Below are 26,906 nucleotides of genomic sequence, written 5' to 3' on the forward strand. Positions count from 1 at the left end.
AGAATATACTAAATTACGAAGAAGTGCGAGGGGCATAGCGCGTAATCTGAAAAATCATAAAAATAGTTTCAAAATTACACATGACTTAGCCTACGAAATGACCTTCTCTGCAAATTGATCCTGTTGACGAAAGAAACTGTTCAAAGAAACGGCTTTGTCGTCGAAACAACCCTATCGTCAAAAAAAGCCCGTCGACAAAACGGTTCTGTCCACGAAATGAATTAGTCGAGGAGATTATCTGTCGATGATGTGATGTCGATAAAACGGCATGTCGATGAAGTAATTGTCGCTGAAATGAAAGCGACCCAATTTTTCCTTCTCACTTTTTTTGCATCACGACGATTTAACACTTTTGCGTTCACGATTTAACGCGTCTCAACTATCTATCAATTTTTTTAAAACACGAAATTAAAATATAATTTCCAGCCAGTTCCAAAATTATATCACTATTCTCTAATTTAGATTCCTTAATTCATCGTTTTTTCTGCATCACAGGCAGGAGGCGCTCCTGCCTGTGATGCAGCGTCAAGGGTAACCGAAGGCATGATCGCCGTGTTGACAGTCCCTGCTGCTTCACATTCATTCAACTATTCTTTTAGACACTTGCAGTCTTGCAAATGACAACCACATATGATAAACCACAATCCCGGTAGGCCACAATTCGACCTCGATCAAACTCAGACACATGCTGGCAGGTATTTCTCCTTCTTACACGAAGCATTGGTATACTATATCTTAATGGCCAGTAGTGAATAATAATGCACACACTTTAAAAAATTAAACAATTTATCTGAAAAATAAATACTTTGAACACACAAAAGTTTAAATGGATGTAAAGTTAAAGGAGTGGGCGATATAAATTTTTTTAGAAGAAAAAAATTCTTTTACGGCGATTTCAACAATTCACAGTGAAGGAAGAATTTTGCTTTCGTATAAAAATTATATAATAGTATTTTTTTAATTAATAATAAAAATAGTTTCAAAATTACTCATGAAGTATTACTTTGAAGCAGAAAAATTACAGGGTGTCTAGGCCGGTTTATTGTTATCACCACATTTGACCTCCAATCTAAATTGGTGTAGTGAGCACAAATGCCATCAAGGATGAATCCAAAACTGTCGCTAATAGTCATTAGTATAGCTGATGTTAATTACCAAACCAATCGAAAAAGTGAACTTGTTATCAAGCGAATTGCATTTATTGCTTCGTAAATTAGGTCTTTTTACCAAAAAAGAAAAAAATTCTTTTTTATCTAACATATATTTTACAAAATAGATCTATATTATATTTATTATTTTAATAGATCTACATTTTATATTTTACAAAATTTAAATATAATTATGCATAAAAATTTATTCTTACTTTACAATTTTAATTACACTACCAGCATTAGACAGAAAAAGTTCGTAAAGAACATTTTCAGAGAAAGAAGCTAGCAATAATGAAACATAAAGAGAATAAAAAAAAGAATTGCTGAAAGGTAACTAGGCAGAAAAGGGATTACCCAAACAGGCAGTAATTGTTGTCAAACCAACAGTTTGTTTTTAGAAAAAAATATGAGATGTGCAGCCATTAGAGGCTTGTTTCATAAAAAAAGTTCAAATGAAACTTTAATGTTGCTAAGTAAAATTTGCTATATCATTATATTCATCGGCCATCTTAATCGACAACTTTCTAAAAACTTTTTTTCATTTATAATCAAGCCTTAATATTATACAACCACAACACCCAATGATTCATTTTCGTTAATTTAAATTTATTCCTCTTAAGTTTTTTTAAAAAAAGAGAAAACGAAAAAATATAATGATAAAAAAAAGCTAATTATGATTTCTATTAAATTTGTAAACTATATTTTTTTTTCTCTTCAAAATAGCACTAATGAAAAAGAAAATGTAATTTCCGAATTTGAACGGAACTAAATTTGGAAAGAAAAAAATGTTTTCTCCAAATCTATAACTGGTTTTGAAACCCACTGCACTACAAATATATTGTTTTATCACCTGTTATTAAGAAAAAAAAAATCCCACTAATTACATTTCTTATATATCTTTTAAATTATTTCTCAAAAACTTTTTAGTAACTCATATAATAATTAATTCATTAATAATTTAATTAGTGCTTAATGAACCCAATTAAATTTCATTGATTTTTTTTCCTTTAAATTCTCACAATTGTTTCAACTAGTTTCACAATAAAGGGGGGAAAAAAACTCCATCCCCACTTATGGAAATAAACACATTTTTTAAAAACTAGTATTTTATTTTATAAGCATATGAATTTTATTCGAAAAATAAATAGCTTTTTCGTTTATCGTATAATTACATAATTTTTAAAATTGTAGAAATTTCCTGTAACTTATATTCAAAAAAAATTATGACTGTACATTTTTAATCTCATAAAGAGAAGTATGCTGTTATGAGGTTCAGCAAATTATTTTTCATTCAAATTCCTTAGGCAACTATCAGTAGAGACCATTAAAGTCTTGGCTCAGTGCACGGACGGGGCACAGTCCAGTTAAGTGTGTCATGGAGTGAAAAGAAAAAAGAGAGAACAAAGTAATAACAACAAACTTGCCAGCACTTGATCTTTTTATTTCTCTGCAAAAAGTTTATTCACCGTTACAAAGTATTTGTTTTAATTACATCATAATATAAGGCACATGTTTAGCGGCTTCTTAACTTTTTAAAATCATTTTTTTAGAAAGGATATAAAAACATAAAACCTTAAAATTTCGTTAAACTTTTTATGGATGCGTACTTAATATTATCAATCAATTATTTTAGAGAGCCTGCCTGAAAAGAAATACACACTATGCACTTCCTCGCATAAGTTAAATTTTCCAAAAAAGGTATCTAAAATAATAAAAATATATAAAAACAACCTTCAATTTCAAATGGAAGAGCAAAGTATGAATAGGCAAGAAGCCTGTAAACATGCGTCAAGCTCAAGCGTGCTGGTATCTGCAATGCTTAGTTTACTCTCACTTTCTGTTTCAAGAACTTAAGGAACCATTATCATTCAAACAATGGGGAGTATCACTTGCACACCTGCCAATTAGTTGCAGTTACAGCTAGATCTCATGATTGATGATTAATACACTTATGTTATTTTCTATAAAAATAAAAGAAAACAGAAGGTGGGATGCGAATTTCATAATAAAATAATTTCATAAAAAAATTGCCTTATTCTAAAGTTTTTTGTATAGTAGCAATCAAAATCATATAATTTAACAAAGATTTCACCAGAATATTTTTCATATAAAGATAATAATAATAATAACAAAGGTGCAAAATATGGTGCAATTTATATTTGAATCATAATAAAAATAGTAATAAAAAAAAATCCTATATATAAAGAATGTGAAAGGAGGGATTTAAAAAATGAAACTAGTGTAAAAAATTAGCTAATAGGGATTTTCATTACAAAAAACATTGAAGGTGCAAAACAATGAAATAATTTAAATTTTAATCATAATAGACGAGCATCAAAAAAGCCCTACACATACAGAACAGGAAATGATTTAAAAATAAGACAAGTGTAAAAAAAATTATCTAATTGGGATTTTCATCATAAAAATCCAAATAGAAAAATTTCCTAAAAATTAATCATTGAGAATTTTAGCTGAGAATAGAAAGTAGATATCTACTCGGATGAAATTGGATGTCAGATCTAAATCTAGCTGAATTGGCAGGCGTGCATTTATATCACTGTTCACTTTTTATTTTAAAACATGAACTAACATAAATTTTGTCTAAAGACAGAATATCAACAGTAAATACCTTATATATTTTTTTCAGATTATAAATTATAATCGTTTTTTTAATATATAGATATGAGAAACTTATAAATGATAAAAGTAGGAAGGGAAGTTCTAGGGACAAAGAAAAAATTTAACCGAATAATTAGCTAATTTTTTTTCTTTTCTTTTTTTTTCCGAATGAATGCAAGTCTACATTATTAGCTGTAATCCAAACGTAATATATGTAGGGTTTAAAGTCACTGCGATTACTGAAACAGATTTGAACAAAAGAAAGTTATCCTTGTGAGCAAACAAGAGTATTAGGCTCCACATTTAAATGCATTTCGTTGAGGAGTGAGCATGTTTCATTAATGACTCCATTAGATTGCAGTTGAGGCAAACTGGCTTCATCTTCATTCACAGTGCGGAGGAGCTTGAATCCATTGGAACCATCCGGGCCTTTAGGTTGACGAACCAAAATGAGGCGGGGGCCTCCTCCTTCAGATGAAATAGTGCGGATGCGATTCAGTCGCTCTGGTCTTTCCAGAGGTTGTCTTTCCCTGTAAGTATATATATATAAATAATATTTATCTATGGTAAAACAATGATTGAATCATATACCACTGTGCTAATCTGAAATGCCTAAAAAAAAGCATTGCAAAGCATGCTTCGTTATTATTGCAACCATTGTTTATTATTTATTCGTTATTATTGCAACCAAATAGATGTTGTGACAGGGAACCTAACATCTGGGAGTTAGAGGAGATTGTGTCAAATAATTTTTTCTTGTAACATAGTATAGTTATTTATGATAGAAAAAATTAAACAAGGGATTATTTAAACTTCGCAATATTTACTTCAATTTTTCAGATACTTTACTGAAACATTAAAAAATAAAATTGACAATAGGTACCTGTATTTATAAACAATTTTTAATTTGTAACTTACCCCTAATACCCACAGGATAAGTAGCATCCAAATATGAGATGTTACGATAACAGTTTCTTCTCCCAAATTACAGTCCTACTAACAGTTTCTTTAGCCAAATTAATTTTTAAAAAAATATTAATTCATATTTTTATTAATGTTAAAATCCTGTATTTATTTCAACAGTAAGTACTAGCATACCAACTAAAATTACTTTTAAGAACAAGTCAAATGATAAGTAAATAGGGCAGAAAACAAATATTTTAAACTGAGAAAAAGTGTTTTTTTTAAAGGAAATGCTTTCAATAAAGAAGCATCGTTTGATATTGCTCTCTTAAAATCGTTAAATCTCTACAAATCGTAATTGCATTTCTTTTGATTTAAAGATTTAAACCAATGTTTTTTCCCCCAGAAAAATGAAATTATTAAAACTCGTCATAAATTATTGGCACCCCAACAAGAGCTGGGATTATTTTATACGACATCGTAAATTAGTGAGTAATATTACCAAGCAAGCAGCAGAAATCAGTAATAACTATTTTTGTAACCCTCACATTAAAATGACAATAAAAGGTAAAGCAAAAATAGCTTAAAAAAGGAAGAAAAAAAAATAAAAATACAGGTAAGTTAGATAAAGAAGCTATGTAATTATCATCGATATTTAATATATTAATTTGGAAAAATATTGTTTAACTGTCAGATAAAAAGCAGGCATGAACATGAATGTTTAAGAATGGTGGAAGCAACAAGGAGTTAGAGGGAAAGGAAAAATAAATGAAAAGGCAAATTGATTTTGAAAATTTCTCTCAAAAATTATTTAAAATTAGTGTAAATTTTCAAAATTTGTTTTAAGTAATGTAAGATGAATTTTGGAGAAATGAATTTCGTATGTGAGAAGTGGGGGCACAAGCATAAGGAAACAGAGTTCTATATAGAACACATATATAAGTGAATAATTTCAACTTCTGTAGAAAAAACTTTATGCTAAGAAACAACAATTATTGCAAAGCAATTATCAGGGTTGATGAGAGGGTAAGAATTGTGGGTCTAGCCCCCTAGTAAGAAAAAAAGATGAATGATGAGAAACCAGTACGAGGGCTGGTGAACAGAGCAAAAAGTGGGGAATCGTTATATTAAAAAACACAGCACTGTAAATTCAATTAAAACTAATACTGTTATGAAAAGTATCATAAAATTCACACATATAAGAAGACACTTTCAAAACTGAGTGAAACTATTGAATGAAAGCATTACCCTATTTTAACAACACTGCAAGCAGAATATTTTCCAGTCCTCTGATGGTAAACAACAACAAACTCCACTTTATCTCCAGCCTGTATATTACTGTCACCTTTCACTTCAGACATGTGGAAGAACAACTTCTTACCCTCCTCTGCCTCATAGGCGAGAAATCCGAAATTTCCTTTGATAGTATCCACAACTGCCTAAACATTCAAAATAAACAAATTAAGGTATCTTATCATTGTTCAAAATAATTTTTGGTCAGTTTAGCTTTATTATTATAATGGCAGCTATACAATTCAATGCAGAAATTGAGATAACAGGTAAATTTCAAAGCTTGGTTTACATATCTTTAATAATTAGCACTGGTTTCTTTTGTATACATTTAGGTTTTCTTACGTTCTAGTTTTTTTTTTTTTAAATCAACACCTTAGACTACCTTACAATAACTGCAGCTAAACTAAAAATGAATAAAAAATTCAAAATCTATCCTTACTGCATTGAATGTTACAATTATAATTCATAATGATAATAAATAAACAATTTAACTACAGTTGAAATGATTAATTCAATAGGATGCTTCCTGTCAATGCCTTCTGAAGAAATATTTCAGTGAAAACTAATGATTTATACATTATTTAAAATACTTTTCTCATTTTTATTTGATACAATAACTATGATTAATGTTTTCTAATATTACACACAGGTGCAACTCTAAAAAAATTTCAAGACTAAACTTATTTCTTGACCAATTGCACACCAGAATTTTCAGAAATTTATAGCTCACTGACTCAAAAATCTACCTGGCACTTATATTAAATCAAGGATGTGATTATTTTTCTCAAAATTTTTTTCCTTTTATTATTTTTTTTATAGCAATCAAGATAAAAATAACAGCTCTTTATGTCTTTTTACACTAATCACTGAATAATAAACCACTTATTTTTTCATGAAGCTATTTATATCTCTACTTATTTTTTGCTTCACCGTGATTTTTTGTCTTCTATCTTTTTTTCTCTCTTTTTTTTTTTAAAAAAAAAAAACTATTTTAAAACATTGAGGTAAAATGAAATCTGAAGCTTATTTAGACACAACAGTAATACAAATTTTGTGTTAGCAAGCAGTCACTGAAACATTTATAAACTCCAATTTTTGCATACCTTTTACATTTCTGAATACTTGTGTAACAGAAACATCATTACTTGATCATTTTGCAATAATTATGAAAAATAACTTTGTTTTCAATAAAATATATTATTTTCTTTTTAACAGAAAATATTTACAAAATTTTTAAGGAAAAAAGGACATTTTAAATTTAAAAAAAAAAAAAATATTAATTCATGAAATTTAGTCTGATGATTTTTTCTCAAGACTGATTTCAGTCCCCAGGACTGAATAGTGACACCCTTGTATTACATTTGTAATAATAAAAAGACAATTGATTACACATTAATTAATACACTAAAATTGATTACTTTATTCCTAATCATTCTATATAATTTAAAATAAATACCAAAAATCAAACTAACCTGTATCCTAGCTCGAATAGCTTTAATGTTAACAGCTCTCTCTTTTCCTTTCTTAGTGATTCCGATCTGAAATTGGACAACATCCCCTTTCTGGAGAAATTCATGTTTGTCATCTAAGCTTGTAATGCCAAATTCATACTCTGTTAAATTTTCATCCATATTTTCAGCTAAAATCAGAAAAAGATTATTCATTTAAGATTAAGGTCATTTAAGACAAAGACACAATAGTTGAAACATTCATCGAGAACACTGTTATGTATTATACTGAAGTGCTAAGAGTATGGTATGAAATAAAAGGAAAAGATAAAATCTAAATTGAACTACAGTACAGAACCCGTTATCCGGAAATCAGAAAACCGGAAAACCAAAAAACCGGAATGAATTTCAATAAATTTTCCCGCCATTTTTTTTAAAAAAAACTTTTTTTTCCTCATAAGATTTTAGGATTTTTCATTCTTTTTTAAAAGATGTTTACCTTACCATCATTTTGAAAATAATCATCAGTGTATTACTTCATCGTTTTTTCTTCTTTTTAAGATTATTTCCAAATATTTTTTTAGTTGGGTTTAGCAATAAAAAAAACGGCTTTTTGTAGTGATTCAGAAAACCGGAAAAATCAGTTATCCGGAATAACGATGGTCCCGATCGTTCCGGATAATCGGTTCCCTAGTGTACATTACAACAGAAACAATTAATTAATCTTAACCATTTTTGATGAATTTAATCAGAGGGAGAGAAGTATTAAAAATATTTGTGATGATCATTATTAAATCTATACAAATACACTGATAATTAATATTTTTTTTAATCTGCAAGATCTTTAGAAGCATCTCGGAGAAGGTTGCTACACAATCTAAATGGGATAGCGAGCATTCTAGAATTTCCTGTGAATTTTTCCGACAAACTACACCAATATAATTACACAGATAGCATTTCTAGGAAGTAAATTTATCATATGTTTGCTTGCTATTAGATTTTTTAAAAATATTTTCTGCGAAAATTGCATGATATTTTTTTTCTTTCCCACCCAAATCAGTTTAAAAAAGTATATTTTAACAATCTCAAAATAACATAAAAGGCAGTATTAAAACACTAATTACATAATTTGTATAATTTTCAAAAATAAATTTATAAAAGTTTTCATCCTTATCCTTGTATTGGATCTTCGTAAAGACATAATCTAATAAAAACACACTTTATTAGATTAGAAGATTATCATTACATTTAGTCATATTGTTATATTTAGACACCTAATTAAGTTTTTTTACCCAACTTTTTTTAAAGGTATAACCAAAAATTATCTATTAAATTAAGTAGAATGAGATGGGCCGGGCATGTAGTGAGAATGAGCCCAGAACGAACAGCATTGAGAGTCTCTAACGCAACCCCCTCCAATAAAAGGCCAAGAGGAAGGCCCCAAAAGAGATGAAAGGACTGCGTGGATGAGGATTTTGCCATCCTAAAAGTAAAGAACTGGAAAACAATTGCTGGGAGAAGGGCAGAATGGGAAAAGCTTCTGAGGAAGGCCCAGGCTCACAAAGGGCTGTCGTGCCAATGCTGATAACCAAAAATTGCTTTCTCGCACTATCAAAAAAATCTGAACTTTAACAACAATTTATTTGGAGCATAAAACATAGTATTCCATCAAAGTAAATACTTAGATAATATCTGTAATAAATTAAATAAATAAAGAAGAAGTTTACTATGAAAACTGTACATATCAAAGTGCATTGGGAAAAGTGAAACAGTGCAACTACAACAAAAGCAATGTGAGCAGACAAAATGGCATATAATTGACAAGAAATAAAATGTATCATTAATATTTCACAAAATTTGCTTTTACTGGTTTCTCCAATAGTGTAGCATTTATCTGCATAATCGCTGAAACATCAGTTATGAATGTGAGTTTGAGTCAGCTGAAAAATCCCAGTGTATTTATGGTGACTGTTGCATGTTAAATCTATCGGGGTTACAAAAAAAAAGTTCTCATAACAAGTCCAATACCTCTGGGGTAATGAATTGGAAATAAATGATTGGGTCCTCCTTATTTAACGGGCTTCGGTGTGTGTGGGGTTGAAGTCTTACTGTTGGCCATAGATGAGGCCACTGAAAAAACAGAAAATGCACCTTCCGCCTAATTCACATGATTTCAAGCAGGTTTGCTGATTGTCAAATTGCATCTTAGTATTCTTAGTGCATGCAAATAAGGAGTGATTTAATTTTGACTTGCACCTTTTAAAAAAATAAATCACAATTAAATAACAGTTAATAACAAACCCAAGGTTCCTACGATTATACCAATTTTCAAGATTAAGATTGATTTTTAACAGCATTTTAAAATTTATCTATGAATACAAAAATTTATAAAACTAAAATTTTAAATTATTTGCTATCTAGATTTACTCATTATTATCTTAAATAAAAAATTTGTATTTAATAAAAGTTTGAGACAAATTAATTTCCAATAATGATTTATAATTTTAATGATTTAAGAAACTGATTTCAATAAAAGAAAATCATTAAATTAATTTAAACTATTTATTAAAGTAGCAATGACAATAAGACAAATGATAACACTACTGGCTAAACGTTTATAAGGTGTGGAACAGTCCCTGTACTAATGATATTCAAGGAATTTTTAGAGCTGATCGTGAATTTCCTTAAGAATCCTAGCTTTCTTCGGTTTTCAGAGAAAGTGGCAGCTACCCATAATAATTAAGGTACAATGCACAATTATAAACAATGAAATTTCAGTAAGCATTCCTTACCATGAGAAGCCAAACGTATTTTTCCAGAATACTGTTCTTGATCCGGATTGAAGCATCTTACAGGACAAACCACAACACCATTCAAAATTTCAGGTTGAATATCTTCCTTTTGCAGAGTACCTGAAGATAATTTACGTACACATTCTGCGCTCAGTTTGTTACCTTTGTGAGTAACACCATATTCCACTTCTTGTCCAATTTCAAGGGACGATGCATTTCCATCAAAAACACTTTAACAAACAAAAGAATGACAAAATAAATAGATTAAATTTAATTAGAAAATGAACTTTGTATAAACTCCAAGAATAGATTAAAAACTGGGAGAGTGTCTAAGACTTACAATCATAGATCACATATATTATAAACAAAAAAAAGCCAACAAAATAAATGTTTGAAGCATAAAATATACAGTTATTTCTTTTGATTATATAGTTATAAATACTTCCAGAACTGTTCTTATTAGTATTATTTAAAAATATAAGACATATCATTCTGAGCTATAAATATTTTTCTAGCCTTTACAAGTTACGAAGTTGAAGCCTACTTCCAATATATAAAATGCATGAATTTTTAGACAGAATCATGAGAGAATAATTGAATAAAAAAATTTGGATCTGAAGAATACATCACTGCATTCTTAATAAATTGCACACCAGCATGTTTTCTTAATAAGAAATATTAATGGTTGCTTAGCCATTAATATTTCTTATTAAGTAAGGCAAAAATATAAAACATAGTAATTTATTATGATTCCCAAAAAGTTTGAAAATTTTATTGAAGTTCATTTTTACAGTTGTTTACTAATGACAGTTGTTTACTAATTTCAGTTGTTTACTAATTACAGTTGTTTACTAATTACAGTTGCTTACTAACAAAGTTTCACTAACTTTTTAAAAAATATTACAATAAAAAAACTATAAAATTAAAAAAAATATAAATTTTACATTTTAATTAAGATTAAATTTACACTGTTAAGATTTACACTTAAAGCAGTTTAACTTTATAACACTATTTATCATTATAATGCATATTTTCTCCCATCTATTTCTGGAAAAACTTCTTGCGGTTCAGTGTAAGCTGAAATCAAGAAGATAAGAGTAGATGCGTTTTTTATACACAACATAATTTCATGATATTTTAATATTCATAAATATTTCACCTTACAAAATTATTTTATAGTTACACATAGATCAAATCATTCAAGGAATAGCAAAATCAAACAATTCCTTGAAAGAGAAAAATGTTTGATATAACTTTAAAAAATCTAACTAATCAATAAAATTTTTCAATTACCTATAATGAAAAAATACTTCTTTGTCATGATCTTCAGTCTCAATAAATCCAAAGGTATCTTTCAAGGCAGCAACATATCCTCTATGAGTGTAACGGAAACCATTTCGTATTTTTGACATTACTTTCACATGTTTAGCATACAATTTGTCATCTTTGGTAAGTAGCATAAATTCAACCTGAAATGGCAGTTTATTAGTCAAATGAAACTAAAACACAATTTCTAACAAAACAATATGAGAAAATAGGGTTCCAACTTAATTTCAGAAGAAAAAAAAAACTGCCAGACTTTTCCAGCCAGGTATTTCAGGAAAATTCAGACCATATTTTATCTATATCATACAATTTTTCATTGCAAAACTGATTTTGTTTTTTATTTGTAATGTTAAACATTAGATATTGTGAGAGAAAAAAATACCATTGAATGAGAATAGTTTCACTAAAATGTAAAATTTTTACTACAAATAATTCTAATAGATGACAGAATTATATAAATCCAATCTCAATAACCTATTACTATTTATTATTGAAGATTTTAAGACTGGTTATTTTCCAGGTACAATGTAGGAATTTTCCATGTTTTTGTAGAAAAAGCAACTTTCCCACACAATTCCAAGCATTTAGGAGTCAAAATAAAATTCCCTGACATTCCAAAGTCTTCAGTGGGAGCCTTAATGAATATTATAAGACAAGTGAAAGAGAAAAAATTTTAAATACTCATTCTATTAAAAATTTTGAAATACATTTTGAACATTCTTTTAGAAAAATAAAAAAACTACTTTAAAATGACACAAATCTAGTTTAAGAATTCTTATATGGTAAAAAAAGACCAACTTGAAAACATGATGAGAAAGCAATTGATATTAACATTATACAGATCTCTAGTAGAGACTTAAGAGTTTTAATTAGTCGGATCAGAGAACAAAATTTTGATTTTAAGTTTTTCTCCTCCCGGACACAAAATGAAGCTATAATAAAAACTTCCACCCGATCACTTACTTTATCACCGGCTCGGGGGAAGGAGCGATGCTCACAATCTTGTGTAGTGAAATACACACTTTCTTTGGCCCCATTTTTGTTGAGAGTAATAACGCCCTCCCCCGACAATTCATCACTATTTTCTTCTTGGGCAGATTTCTTACTACCTCGTTGTGGGCTTTCTAAAGACCAACGGGATGGAGCTTCTTTTTCAACCACTCCAATATAGTAATCATCTGAGTTTCTTTGGTCCTGTTTTGAAGAGCCATTGGTTGGAGGAGTAACTATTGTTCCTGGTGGAAGCACTTTGATACGAAGTGCATGGATTCTGCCAGGAGAAGCAGGATCCTAAAATACGAAGAGAAAAAATATTCATCAAAATTGCGGAAATATTGTACTTTTAAAAATTAAATTTAGGTATTCTAAAAAAAATTTAACAATGTTGCAAAACTCAATCAATTATTACTAAACAGAGTATTTGATGCACATTTATATATTTTAATTTGATATACAATAGATTCGAAGCATAATTTTTGTTTGGAATTTAGAGCTGTGGAATGCAGAAAATGGTATTAAGCATTTAGGGGGGGGGGGAAATAGAATCATCTAGTTTTTATTTTTATTTAAGAAAAAAAAGGTTAAACTGCTGCTCAAAAGCAATCAAAACACAGTTCTTAAGTTTCTTATTAATTGAAAGAAGTATAAATTGATTCTTGGACCGGGCAAGGTTGATTCAGCCTTCCATCCCTTCAATGGGTCAATAAAATAGTACCAAGTATGCTTGGGAACTAAACACTGAGGGTTCCACGTTGGGCTGACCTTTCAACCAGAACATCTGCTCTTGTACCTCCGAGCACAAAGGTCAAGAAAAATGAGATGAGCACAGAGGCCTTGTCCCTCTATGGGCTTTCATGCCACTAAGTTTAGTTTATTGATTGAAAACACATTAGTGATAAAAATTAATCTAATCTCTTAATAATTATCAACAGCCTGGTCAATATTAACAGCCAGCAAATGAAAGAAGTTCGAAGTATAAAATAAAGTATATTTGTGCAGTTTGTAACATATAACGACGGGGAAATACTAACAAGGGAGTTTATATACTCACCCACCAGAATTAAGTTTATTAGTTGCTCTTTTCATTGCTCAATAGCATTTTATCTTTTAACTTAGGGGCTTGACGACAAAATACTTTGAATAGGCATAACATTTGTATTAGAGAATTTCTAGCAATATAATAACTCCTAATTTCTATCGATACATAATTTTTAACAGTTAGGAGGAAAAATAATTAATTGTTAAAATCGTTTGCCACTTACTGGTTAGGTAACATATTACTTATTCAAAATTATACTGGTTATCTTGCTTTCGAAGCAAAAACTAAAATCTTGATTTAAAACAAATTACCTGAGCAGTAGTAAATTCAACTTCATCCTGAAGTTTTATGCCATCTTCTGGGTTAAGGAGCTCACTTAAACGAAAGTATACCCGATTTTCTCGCACACCGTAAGAAATAAATCCAAAAGCCTCTTTTAAAGAAGTCACAAATCCCTGTAAAGAGATTTTACAAAAACATATACATAAACCACTCATCAAAGCTGGAAGCATTTTTATAATTTATGCATTTCGGAAATACCTGCTCTCGTTTTTCTTTAGAAAAAGTAAATTCATTTATAAGAAGTTCAATATTAGTAGCTCTTTGAAGATTGTCTCGTCGATCGGTGGCCACATTAAACTGCACCCAATCACCAAGTTGAAGGGTGTATTCAGCTTTGGGATCACGTTCACCAAAAGGATAATAAATCACACTACAAGAAAAAGGAGAGATACTCATTAGTCTTATTAAATATAATGAAAAAAAAAGGGATTATACAATGGAAAATATTAAATGGATAACACAATTTTTAAATGAGCTAAGGATTTAGTTGAACTGTTATGGTAATACAGATTGTAGTTTTGTATAGGGATTATACCAGACATTTTGAAAAAGTTCAGTTTTTGTAAATTTGTGAAAACACTCAATTTTCTGAAGCTATCAAGGGTCTGTCTAGGTTTTTTTGAGAGGTACCTATTTAGTGAAAATTTAGACATAATTTGTGAAAAATTAAAAAATCAACACAAAAACATAGTAAAAATATAGATTTATCGTTTCTTAAGGATACAAAAATAAAATTTTAAGAAAAAGTATTTTGTGAAACTATTGTTTTTACTAAAAGTGAATTTGTGAAGGTACCGCTAAACGGTAGTAAATTCGGCCTGGATAGACTCCTGGATATGTCTACTATAGCATGGAGTTTTTGCAGCTAATTTTTTGTTTTTGTAAATATGTGACAATAAGGTCCTGTTTCAGTAGAAATTACAAACATGTCTTTCAAAAAGGGTTTAGTTTTAAAATTATGAATTAATCCTTTGACGCAGATGGGACACCGGCGTCTCTTCAATATATTTTTTCTGACACTCCACAGGTAAAAATATATTATGTATTTTTTAATTATCAAAAACAATTTAATAGTAACTAAAATATTAAGTTAGTAGTACTCAGTAACAAATATTTTTTTTAAAAATTTATATTCATAATTTTATTAATAATTGATTTTGTAAATTAAAGAAATTTCAATCATGAACAACTGTTTCTCTTAANAGCTTTGGGATCACGTTCACCAAAAGGATAATAAATCACACTACAAGAAAAAGAAAGGGATTATACAATGGAAAATATTAAATGGATAACACAATTTTTAAATGAGCTAAGGACTTAGTTGAACTGTTATGATAATACAGATTGTAGTTTTGCATAGGGATTATACCAGACATTTTGAAAAAGTCCAGTTTTTGTAAATTTGTGAAAAAACTCAATTTTTTCTGAAGCTATCAAGGGTCTGTCTAGGTTTTTCTGAGAGGTACCTATTTTGTGAAAATTTAGACATAATTTGTGAAAAATTAAAAATTATATTAAAAAATCAACACAAAAACATAGTAAAATTATAGATTTATCGTTTCTTAAGGATACAAAAATAAAATTTTAAGAAAAAGTATTTTGTGAAACTACCGTTTTTTCTAAAATTGAATTTGTGAAGGTACCGCTAAATGGTAGCAAATTCGGCCTGGACAGACTCCTGGCTATGACTACTATAGCATGGAGATTTTACAGCTAATTTTTTGTTTTTGTAAATATGTGACGATAAGGTCCTGTTTCAGTAGAAAACACAAACACGTCTTTCAAAAAGGCTTTAGTTTTAAAATTATGAATTAATCCTTTGACGCAGATAGGACATCAGTGTCTCCTCAATATATTTTTTTCTGACACTCCACAGGTAAAAATATATTATGTATTTTTTAATTATCAAAAACAATTTAATAGTAACTAAAATATTAAGTTAGTAGTACTCAGTAACAAATATTTTTTTTAAAAATTTATATTCATAATTTTATTAATAATTGATTTTGTAAATTAAAGAAATTTCAATCATGAACAACTGTTTCTCTTAAATCTAAATAATTTTAAATAAGTGCAAATTAGAAAAACTATTGCTTAGAAAAGAGCCGTACTTGAAAGACTTTTCCTTTACCAAGAAAAAGACACTGGTGTTTTATAACCATAAATTATTAAAATGATAGTACTAATGTTTTCACTATTTTGACCTAAATTAATAATAAAAAATGAAAATATATTTAGTAAAAATTTTGCCTCAAAAGGTTCAAAATGTATGCCATTGAATCTGATTTTTAAGAGAGTTTTGTAATGGTTCCACTTTTAAATTAAAAAACATGAAAGATACCAGCACTATATTCAAACTGAAATATTTTTAAATGTCGATTAATAGAAAAAAATATTTCTAAAGATTACGCCCACTTAAGTTATAGAAACTTTATTTTTGTTTGAATTATGGTATATATTTCCTCATGTATTTATTTTTATTGTCTTGATTTCTTATTCATTCATCAAGTGATGTTTTTGAATAAAATTTTTAACCCATTGTTAGGTTAATGACATACAAATAAATGGCTGGATTCAAGATAATTTAGACTGTTTGTTACTTTCACAGGATAAAGATTTGATTCTCATGTATAGTTTAAGTTCACGTGCAGTTTTAGTGTGAATATAAAAGGTATTCAATAGTCTCTAATAAGTTAAACTACTTATATTTCAATCTATCATAACATTTGTTCTAAATATCACAAAAAATATTCACAGCAAATCTGAGGTTAGCAACCTCAGAGATTTAAAACCTGCATTTTTTGGTTATTTTTAAATAAATAATGTTTAGCAAGATGTCATTACAATGCTTACTCATTATTTAACTGCACTTGAATTTTTCCAGGCAAAGCATCATTGGAGCGAGATCTACTTTTTTCTATAACTTCAGTCACTTCTCCAATTAATAAATCTGGACTTATATCTTCAAAAACTACAGTCCCCAAAGGTAAGTTGACAACATTACATGCAACCTCTTTGTTCTGTAAGAAAAAAAAAGTATGAAGAAACTCTGCTTAAAATTTAAACTGAGAACAGACAACTAATGATATTGGGCAAATATTATATAAAAGTACTATAGTTTCCATGTAACACAATTAAATATTTGCAATTAAATAATTTAACCACTTGCCTTTATTCATTAACCTTATGCAATCAATATTAAGTTGTATAAGTCATATTGCCACAATGAAACAATTCTAAGTGAACATAACTTAAGAAATATAAAGAAAATTTTTAGGAAAATTTTTTTTACAAAAATAAAATAATAAAAAAAGAAACTTACATTTCTTGTCTGTACAGAAAATTCCACATCATCTCCAAGGTTAAGATTTTTAAAAGCTTTGCATTCACTGGAATGAAAAAATATCTAAAAAGAAAACATAGTTTTTTAAAAGAAAGAAATTAGTATAACAACAAAGTCATTTTCTAAAGGATAAAAAACTATATCTCACCTCTTTAACTACATCTGCTCGTTCAATAAAACCAAATGTTTCCTTTAGTGCACAAATTACACCCTGATAACGTGCAGGAGGAGGTTTCTCCAAACGAATATCAAAAGCCCTAAGGTTTCCTGTATTTTTATCAGTAGCAATTCGAAATGTGACTCGATCACTAGGCTGCAACTCTGCCGCTTCATCGATATCGTCTGCGGAGTACGGCAGGAAAAAGCATTCACCTCTGTTTTCATATGCAACTCTTCCCTACAAAAAAGGAAAGGAAAAAAAAAACATTATTTTGGGGGTTAATTTGACAAGATGAAAAAATATTTATTTTTTGTATTTAATCTGAAAAAGAAAGTCATTATTTATTCACAAGTCAAACTAATCAGAAACTTTTATAATCATGTTCTTAAGCAATAAAGATAGAAAGGTTGACGCGATTTAAATAACTTGATTCACATTGCAAATTAAATCACTTAATCATTTTTTTTAATTGATTGAAAAAATTGTTGAAGGTATCTTTTACAGGGTGTGCAGCCAAATCTTTCAACCAAAAACAANAAAAAAAAAAAAAAAAAAAAAAAAAAAAAAAAAAAAAAGCAACATTCAACTATCTTCAGGGTATAACATATTATATCTTTCGAAAGCATAATTTCTTAAGAAAGTTAAATTTTTTGAATTAACAATTACAACAATTACATTTTTTAATATTCATAATATTTAATTTTGGTTACATTCAGCATAATTTTATTTTTTTCGCCAGTTAAAATTTTAAAAATCTGATATGGACATTATATCATTTTCAACCTCAAACTTGGAAAAACATGAAAGTATAGAATAAGATTTTCAAGAAATCTGAACATAAAATGAACAAACTAGTAAAGATCTTACTTCAGTATTTTCTTTTATTGCTGGTGTAATGAATCCTGAAACTCTTTCCTCACACATTACTCCTCGAACTTCAGATGTAATTTTGCAAACTGAACTTGCAATCGGCTTCCCAGTACGTCGGTCATATGTCATTTCAAATTCAACTGCATCTGAAAATTTTGCACAAAAATAAAATAACTGTATAGCTATGTAGTACTATCTTCCAAAAATCTGGCTGTGTCATTTTAAACACTAACAATTATATGACTAGCAAATAGTTAAAATAAAGCAAATGATGTACTTTTATCATGAAAAAATATCAATACTAGGCCTACCAACCTCAGAAACGCCTGTGACTTTTCACGACAAGGAGCATAATGTGTAAATAAAAATATAAAATTATTTTTAATATTTAAAATTACTTTTTACCTTAAAAAATTACAAACAAATAAATTAAAATTAAAAAAAAAAAAATTAGATTGCTTTAGAAATTTTTAAAAATGTAAATTGAAAAATTTTTTTAAACCTTTTTCCTGGCTTGCCTGCCCAGTCAACTAATTCTTGAAAGTTTGCTTTAACAAAGAACAGAATTAAGCCGGAACTTTTGTTATACAGCTAAATAATCTCTCCAAAATCGCACATCTAGGCGGAAGGGTCGAAATTGCCATTTTCAACTTGTGGAAGAAAATTTTTTAGGGATGTAGGCAACCTGTGCACAGGTCCTCAGATTTAAAAAATAAATAAATAAATAAACTACATTAACATTAATACTATAATTCAAATGTGATAATGTTTTAATAATGTTAAGTCACAAAAGTAATACTTGTTACAGGTTAACTTATAAACTATCCAATCAACCTTAAGGTACTAAAAATCTGTAAGTAGAGATTCTCCAGGCTATAGAGGGGGGGAAAAACTGTAAGAAAGTTAATGCACAAAAAAGCTTTTCTGTTCAGCAAATGTTCAATTATTCTAAAAATAAACTTGAAAAAACACATTTTTTTTTTGATGATTGTCAATAATTAATTTAATCCATGTTTTAAGCACTGCATATTAATATTCATTTTGTAAATAATTCATCAAAAAGTGCGAGAAAAATTTCTCTTCATGCACATTATAAAAAATGTACCTAAGTTATTTAAAGTTAAACATAAAAAAAACTGAATAAAATCGATAAGTAGTTTACCTTATTTAGTCCAAACTTTATTATGCGTATTTTTTAATAATTATTACATTTTAGTTTAATTTGAAGAAAGCATTACTTATTAACTGAACTTAACACAAGATAAAAAAAAATTTTTTTAATATTTTGTTTATTAAAAATTATTTTGTTCAAGATTCACACTGATTTTTTTTAAAGAAAAATAAAGATAAACCTAAATTTACATGATAGCATTTCATATTTAAAAACTTTCTCTTATTTAAAAATAACTTTTTCTATTAAACTTATCTTTAAACATAGAAGTCAGAACAATATATTCGACATAATGTATAAAACATGTTAATAATAAGAAAAATGAAATCTTACCACCAAGTTTTAGGTGTTCAATATTATCTGAATACTGACTGTAATGGAAAAAAAGCCTTGCTTGACGTTCACAACACTGTATAAATCCATAAGAATGCTAAAATATAAAAGCAGAATGAGAAAAAAAAAATAAAGAAATTTAATTTGGAAATAAACAAAAAAAGCATTCTTGTGTTAAGGTAGGTTATAAGTTACTATCAATTATGATTTACCTAATTACAAATACATAACAAAATTTTGTTCAACACTACTTTTTGATAAAACTTATACTTCTGTGGCTGTGACTAAACTGCCTAAACAAATATAAAACTAAAGTACTAGTGATTTTTTTTAAATTAAAAATTACAAAATTTTTTCCTAATGGGATTTTTAAAAATTCACCTTTTTTGATAATTAAGCTTCCACTATATTCCCCTCCCCCAGACTAAATTAAAAACCTGCTAACAAACTTATTAAAAATGTACTGGTCTATATCAAATAGTCTACGATTTATATGGGTATGAACTGATTACCAAATTTTAAAAAGAATAATAAAATTGATTTTCTTTTGTAAAAAAAATAGGACATAAATTATTATTTTAAGAGAATTAAATCAAACTCTAGAAGGAACTTTACTTTCTTCAGTTTATATATACAGTGAGACTTCTCAGGAGTGACCAATCTCTGTTGCACAGTAAAATGGTCATAAATACAAGTTGGTCCTTCTTAGGGATTATTTCCACTTTATTTCAAAATGTTATCGAACATACATGAGTTTTTGTAAACAATTTAAATTTTACTCTGTGTCATTTTCTTTTTGCGGAAATGCAACTTGTGTTGGCGTCATAACTGGATCGATGAATAAAATTTAACCCCAATGAGACCCCTACTGAGAGAATTAAGAGTAAAATCAAATTTATTAATTATGAATGATAGAACTATTTGAAATAAACAATTATATTTTTCTGTTTAAGTTTGCATTTAATTTTATATCAGAAAAAGTAGTTTACTTAAAAAAATAAGGTTTGCTTGAGAAGCTTGGTTTTTCGAAAAGAATTTTTTAGAATTTAACTTTTAAATCTAAAATTTAATTGTTGATTGCATCGTCTTCAGTTGACTCTGATCCTAGCATGAGGTTGTCAATCTCTTTCAGCAATCGTCAAAAGGAGCTCTCTAAATAAGAGCCACCCACAAACATTTTGAATATGGATGGGTGGTCTAATGTAAACAATAACAAGCATCCTTAAACCGGAAGAAATGTAGAAAATTTCCNAGAGAATTAAATCAAACTCTAGAAGGAACTTTACTTTCTTCAGTTTATATATACAGTGAGACTTCTCAGGAGTGACCAATCTCTGTTGCACAGTAAAATGGTCATAAATACAGGTTGGTCCTTCTTAGGGATTATTTCCACTTTATTTCAAAATGTTATCAAACATACATGAGTTTTTGTAAGCAATTTAAATTTTACTCTGTGTCATTTTCTTTTTGTGGAAATGCAACTTGTGTTGGCGTCATAAAAACTGGATCGATGAATAAAATTTTACCCCAATGAGACCCCTACTGAGAGAATTATGAGTAAAATCAAATTTATTAATTATGAATGATAGAACTATTTAAAATAAACAATTATATTTTTCTATTTAAGTTTGCATTTAATTTTATATCAGAAAAAGCAGTTTACTTAAAAAAATAAGGTTTGCTTGAGAAGCTTGGTTTTTCGAAAATAATTTTTTAGAATTTAACTTTTAAATCTAACATTTAATCGTTGATTGCATAGTCTTCAGTTTATTCTGATCCTATCATGAGGTTGTCGATCTCTTTCAGTAATCGTCAAAAGGAGCTCTCTTAACAAGAGCCACCCACAAATATTTTGAATATATTTAAATCTACTTATTTGTTTTGTTATTATTTTTTTGTTCCGATATTTTTGCGTGTTTCCTTACTTTACCTTTTCCACATTTGATGCGGAGATTTCCAGATTCACTGGGAGAAAGGTTTTGATGGTCTCCCCCAAAGGTTTTCTTCAACACAAAGTCTGTGCCGCCCAAAATTGGTAGTAAATAGAGGAAGTCACTACACAGAGGTGGTCTTTCCTGGATGTTTCATTGTATATACACACAGCAGAGCGCCATTAAAGAAAAATACGGATATTTGGACAATATTGAAAAATGGCTATTAGAATATTTTTAAGTAACACCCTTTCACACTTTTTCCAGGCTTAGAATTGGCAATTAAAGTAGTGCCTATTATTGCATATTACAAATGACGCGTTTAAAAGTTTTAGAATTTTACTAGAAGACAGTTCCCCCATTAGAAATTACTTGCTACCCACATTGCAACTGTACCGAAAGAATGTGAGTTTCTTTCCAAGATCACCAAGGGACAAAAGAAACCGTTTTTCGACCACTTTCAGACATTCTGAAAATAAAAAAGTAACTTTACAATTTTTATTTTGAAGAAGGTGGGAATAACACATGACCTCTATGATCTAGATATTTAGACACTCCAGCAATTCAGAGTTCGGATAATTGCCTCTCCACTGTAGAGATATAAAGTTACATCTCAGGGTCTGTCCAGGCCAAATTTACTACCGTTTAGCGGTACCTTCATAAATTCAACTTTAGGAAAAACGGTAGTTTCACTAAACACTTTTTCGTAAACTTTTATTTTTGTAACCCGTAAATCCATATTTTTGTGTCGATTTTTTAATATAATTTTTAAGTTTCACAAAATATGTCTAAATTTTCACAAAATCGGTACCTCTCAGAAAAACCCAGACAGACCCCTGATCCTGATGAAGGATCAGTTATTGAACTTCCTAAACCCTTTACTGGTTTATTACAAAATGCTTATGGTTTAACTAACTATCAAATTTAGCAGTTATGGTAAGAGATGTTGTATATAGAAAATGTTTTATAGTCTAATGAAATATTTATAAACATAACTAATAATTTCTAAAACTGCATTAACACAAGGCAAAAAAGATTATTTCAGAGAAAATCTATGAACAATGACTTTTTGGTTTAAATCTTGTATACCAAAAGTTCAACAAAATAGCTTATTTTTTATAAAAACTTTGTCCTAAAACCTTTTTTTCAAAAAAAAAAAGTTTATTATAGAATTGGAGAAACAAATAGAGCTACTACAAAAAACTACATTTACATACATAGTGCTTACGAAATGCTTACAAGTAATTTTTCAACAATGCCTGTTTCTCTGGTAATGCCACTGGGACTAGAACTATTGCTGTTTTGACAATCGTCGTTCGTTGTTTTATTGAAAGATGGAGATCGGTGACAACTGGGCATTGCAGAATCTTGAGCTGACGGCTGGAAGTTCTGTAGAAAGAAAAATACAAAGTTTATTGAATGAATAATACGGTAAAAAATTTTATACAAATATTTTTATGCTAAATAAATAATCCTAAGAAACTGAAACAAAGATATTACTTGATTAAAAAACTTCATGGATTGAAAAACGGAAAAATAAATCTGAGAAACAAAACTAGAAAAACTACAGTAACCAAAAGAGGAAAACGGAACAAGAAAACCCACAGTGAGGAAAGACGAGAGGGGAAAGTTATGGTAAAATGAATTTTCGTGTACTTGGGCGAGGTGGTTAGGAACTAATGTCGTTAACAAGGGAATCAACATTTATATGAATAAAATAAGATTTCAGAGCATCAGGGTGATCTGTCATATCAGGATGATCTGATATGACTGGGGTGAAAATTTTTGGCATTGTAAAAATCTATTTATGCCCAAGATTCCAACAGTGTGCAGCAATTGATGATCTTACATTTTCTTAGTAATGGACATTTTCATCATGTTCTTTAACTCTGAATTTCAAAGAGAGTCTAGTTTGCCCAACGACAAATTATATGCACTATTATTATCAGCATTGAATAGCTGATGCAGATTCGATTTATAACTATTGATATTCAACTTCATGAAATTTTGAACCAAGCCCAGAAAACAAAAAAACTCCTAAATCAAGCATTGGGATAAATTTGTCACCACGGAAGACTTTTTGACAAAACTAACCAGTATTTGTATTACCATAAAAACCACTTGCAGTACGGCTAAGAACAAAGATATTCTAACTGATGATCAATCTACCACTGAGGATAATTTACTTTAGCACTGTGGTCATTTCAATAAGAGTCAACCAGCCAACATTATTATTTGAACTTGAATCGCCAAGGGGTGTCAGACAAGGTGTGTAATATTTATAACACTAACAAAGATCATTGCTAGAGTTCAAACTAACATAACAAATATGTGTAAAAACTATTTCTTCCTAATAATGTATAGTAAAAAATAGTTTCGGTCAACCGATTATTCGGCAAAAAGGCCACATACTGAATAGTGGCTGAATATTCTTTACATTTCTAATTCAGTATTCTCAGCATAATGTAATGACGAAAAGACAAAATTAAGGTAGAAAGGTGAAAAAATTTAAATAATTCAAAATAATTTCAAAAGTCTAACTACACACATCACATTAAACTAATACTGTAATAGTAACATTATAGAATAACCAAAATAGTTTTGCATGCATTTCATACATGTTATTTTTTAATAAGACGTACATGCGCTTTAAAATGAAAGTTGATATAATTTGCATACTTTTGATTTAGGGTACACGAGCTAAGGTCAAACCTAGCCTTTGAATAATTTTTACAGAATGGATCTCTCAAAAATTGCAGCAATAATAATAATAAATGAAAAATACCAATCGTAAGAAAACGAGCCAGCCTGCTTCAATTTGCTCATATCACCTTAAGCATTCTGCTTTTCATTTTTTTAAATAAATTTTCGGTAAACACTTATCCATTTAAAGATTAAAATAAAAAAAATTACTATAGCACTTATATTAGTATATTAGGTACCTATTAAGGCCACTAATTAAGAAATACAGATGTCAATAATATTATGGTGATAATTTAGTCTCTAAAAATGAATAATACTAATTTTCCTTATATGCATTGATTGAAGCAAGCTTAAATATGATTAAAAGAAATACAAATAATAGAGCCAAAAAATATGTGTATCTCGTACTCATACAAAAAATACATTACAATATAAGAGATATGTAAACAAAAAAGTGCCTAGACTAAGAGCAAAAGGTACTACACTCCTGAATAATTTATGCTTATTATGCATGCAACCAAAAAAAAAAAAAANAAAAAAAAAAAAAAAAAAACCACTTTTTTACAGAATTTTTCAAATTACCACAAAATTGCCTTTTCCAACTATTTACAAATATTTAACTATTAAAGATGAAATTAATTAAATTTTCAAAATTATGAATTATTAGTTATCAAAAAACATGAAATTCTATACAAATAATAACATAATCGCAAATATATTATTCTTTATTCGGATATAAATTCATAAATTACTTATTACGATTCATTTAAGATAAGATTATTCCTTTGTATCACATTTTTCATCAAGTAATAATTGTTTTGTCAACTTCTAAAAAATTTCCAAAAAGAAAAATATTTTAATCATAAGGTACATTTTCTACAAGTTACTAAAAATCAAAATAAAGAGGAAACTCCATAAAATTCCAAACATCACAACATTTGCTAAAATAAACATCAAAGTTATTTAAATATATTTTGGTTTATCTTAGTTGTTTAGGTGAACATTTAAATTACCTAATTTAACAAGGATATACCAGAACACAAGTAGAGCGAACACGATCTATAACCCGAACTTCAAGTACCCTCTTTTGATTTTGGTAATTTTAATTTTTGATTAAAAAAATATCACATTTGTTGTTTCCCTTTATGTTTTTTTTTCTTTTTTTCATTATTATTATTATTTGTTTTTTAGTTTCTTGCTAGCTACTACATGAAAGTCTCCAAAATTGCAAGATCACAATAAGGAAGTTTTTCTTTTTTGAAAATAGGTAAAAACATGGAATTTTAATTATATTATTTATATAAACATAGCATAATAAGCACAGGGACTGTTTTAAATTTTTGTACATCATTAAAATTAATAATGTATCACAAAACTTTATCAATTAACAAAAATATATCAAATATTAAAACAAAAAAAAACATATTTAGTGTCTTTTCAAGCAGTGTGCTGAACCCCAGTAGGCCCTGGCAATAAAAAACCCTTATATAATCAATTACATTAAAAATTATTTTAGATAACATTTAAAAAAAGCAAAAGCATTTAATAAAAATATAAACAAAATCCTTTAAATTACCTTCCACTGAGGGCTTGCCATTTAGAATCGATAAATTTGATATATCCAAGGGAGAAAGGCAGCAGACTTTGTTTTCTTTTAAGGTGGTCTTAATTTCAAGGAGGCCAAAATATTTGGGTAGAAATTTAGCAGATGGAAGTGCCTCAGATGTTTAACAGTGAGTGTAGATGTGTTCGAGCTGACTTGATCTTTTGTTCCTGAGCTGTTTGAATGAATTTGTCCAAGTTAAAATGTCATGCTAAAATAAAGAGAAAAAAACATGAATATTTATGACAAAACACAACAAATAACATTTTTATTACCCATTAATACTAAGACATGTACTATATTTTATTAGTTTTATGAATAAAACATTCGTAAATTACAAATAGCTTAAGTAAAACACAAATAATTAAAAGTAAACAAAAGGTTTATACAAGTTATATGTCGTACATATACATTTAATTAAAGTCGCAAACACTGTTCTGGGCTCACTTGTTATCTAGAAAAAAAAGCCTAGTTTGAAGAAGGAAACAATGTTAAATAATATTTGAACTTATTTTATGAGCTGAAATACATTTTAAAAACTTGAAATGGATAAAAAATTAGTCACACAAATATTTACAAACCTCGACAAATCACATCACCGACAACATGCCGCCATCTTAGGATTTGGTTGATACATTTTTGAGTTGAATTGCAATCTCCTGCTTACAAAACTTTTTATTTTTATCCATGTTTTTAAAAACTACTTGGAAATTAGCGATCATATAAATAAAGTTATGAATTATAAATATAGTTTAATTTAAGAAAGCAAGGATAAATATATTGTTTTATCTAAAGAGATAAGAAAAGAAAAAGTAGATTGAGAAATGAGTATGCAAATTAAGCGTCTGAAAAAACTGAAAATTCAGAATAAACTCTATGA

General features: G+C 28.5%; 1 protein-coding gene across 6 annotated transcripts; it reads right to left on the minus strand.

Moving 5' to 3' along the window:
- Nucleotides 1–2,571: 2,571 nt before the first annotated feature.
- LOC107446833 (cold shock domain-containing Unr) lies at nucleotides 2,572–26,888 on the minus strand. Of its 6 annotated transcripts, none has more exons than XM_043045241.2 (16): nucleotides 26,608–26,888; nucleotides 26,000–26,237; nucleotides 22,960–23,109; nucleotides 19,790–19,886; nucleotides 18,283–18,431; nucleotides 17,404–17,652; nucleotides 17,235–17,318; nucleotides 16,766–16,932; nucleotides 14,111–14,282; nucleotides 13,882–14,025; nucleotides 12,496–12,822; nucleotides 11,500–11,675; nucleotides 10,207–10,436; nucleotides 7,439–7,605; nucleotides 5,922–6,112; nucleotides 2,572–4,300 (listed from the first exon to the last, which is right to left on the minus strand). In XM_043045241.2, exons 2-16 carry the CDS (start codon nucleotides 26,018–26,020, stop codon nucleotides 4,036–4,038), a joined length of 2,589 nt encoding a protein of 862 aa, XP_042901175.1. In that variant the 5' UTR covers nucleotides 26,021–26,237; nucleotides 26,608–26,888; the 3' UTR covers nucleotides 2,572–4,035. The 6 variants fall into 6 exon arrangements, with proteins under 6 accessions (XP_042901175.1, XP_071036704.1, XP_071036702.1 ...); XM_071180603.1 differs by having other exon boundaries at nucleotides 22,938–23,109; nucleotides 26,608–26,744; XM_071180601.1 differs by having other exon boundaries at nucleotides 26,474–26,620.
- Between the last annotated feature and the right edge of the window lie 18 nt (nucleotides 26,889–26,906).

The sequence above is a fragment of the Parasteatoda tepidariorum genome, chromosome 5, assembly GCF_043381705.1.
Source record: "Parasteatoda tepidariorum isolate YZ-2023 chromosome 5, CAS_Ptep_4.0, whole genome shotgun sequence".
Lineage (NCBI taxonomy): Eukaryota > Metazoa > Arthropoda > Arachnida > Araneae > Theridiidae > Parasteatoda > Parasteatoda tepidariorum.

Excerpts from the sequence above, each read along its gene's own strand:
- LOC107446833 (XM_043045241.2), bottom strand. The coding sequence starts at position 26,020 with ATGGCAAGCCCTCAGTGGAAG. Across the intron at positions 12,823-13,881 it reads TTGAATTTACTACTGCTCAG|GATCCTGCTTCTCCTGGCAG; the intron begins GTAATTTGTTTT and ends TTCGTATTTTAG. Across the intron at positions 7,606-10,206 it reads AATACGTTTGGCTTCTCATG|CTGAAAATATGGATGAAAAT; the intron begins GTAAGGAATGCT and ends TTCTGATTTTAG.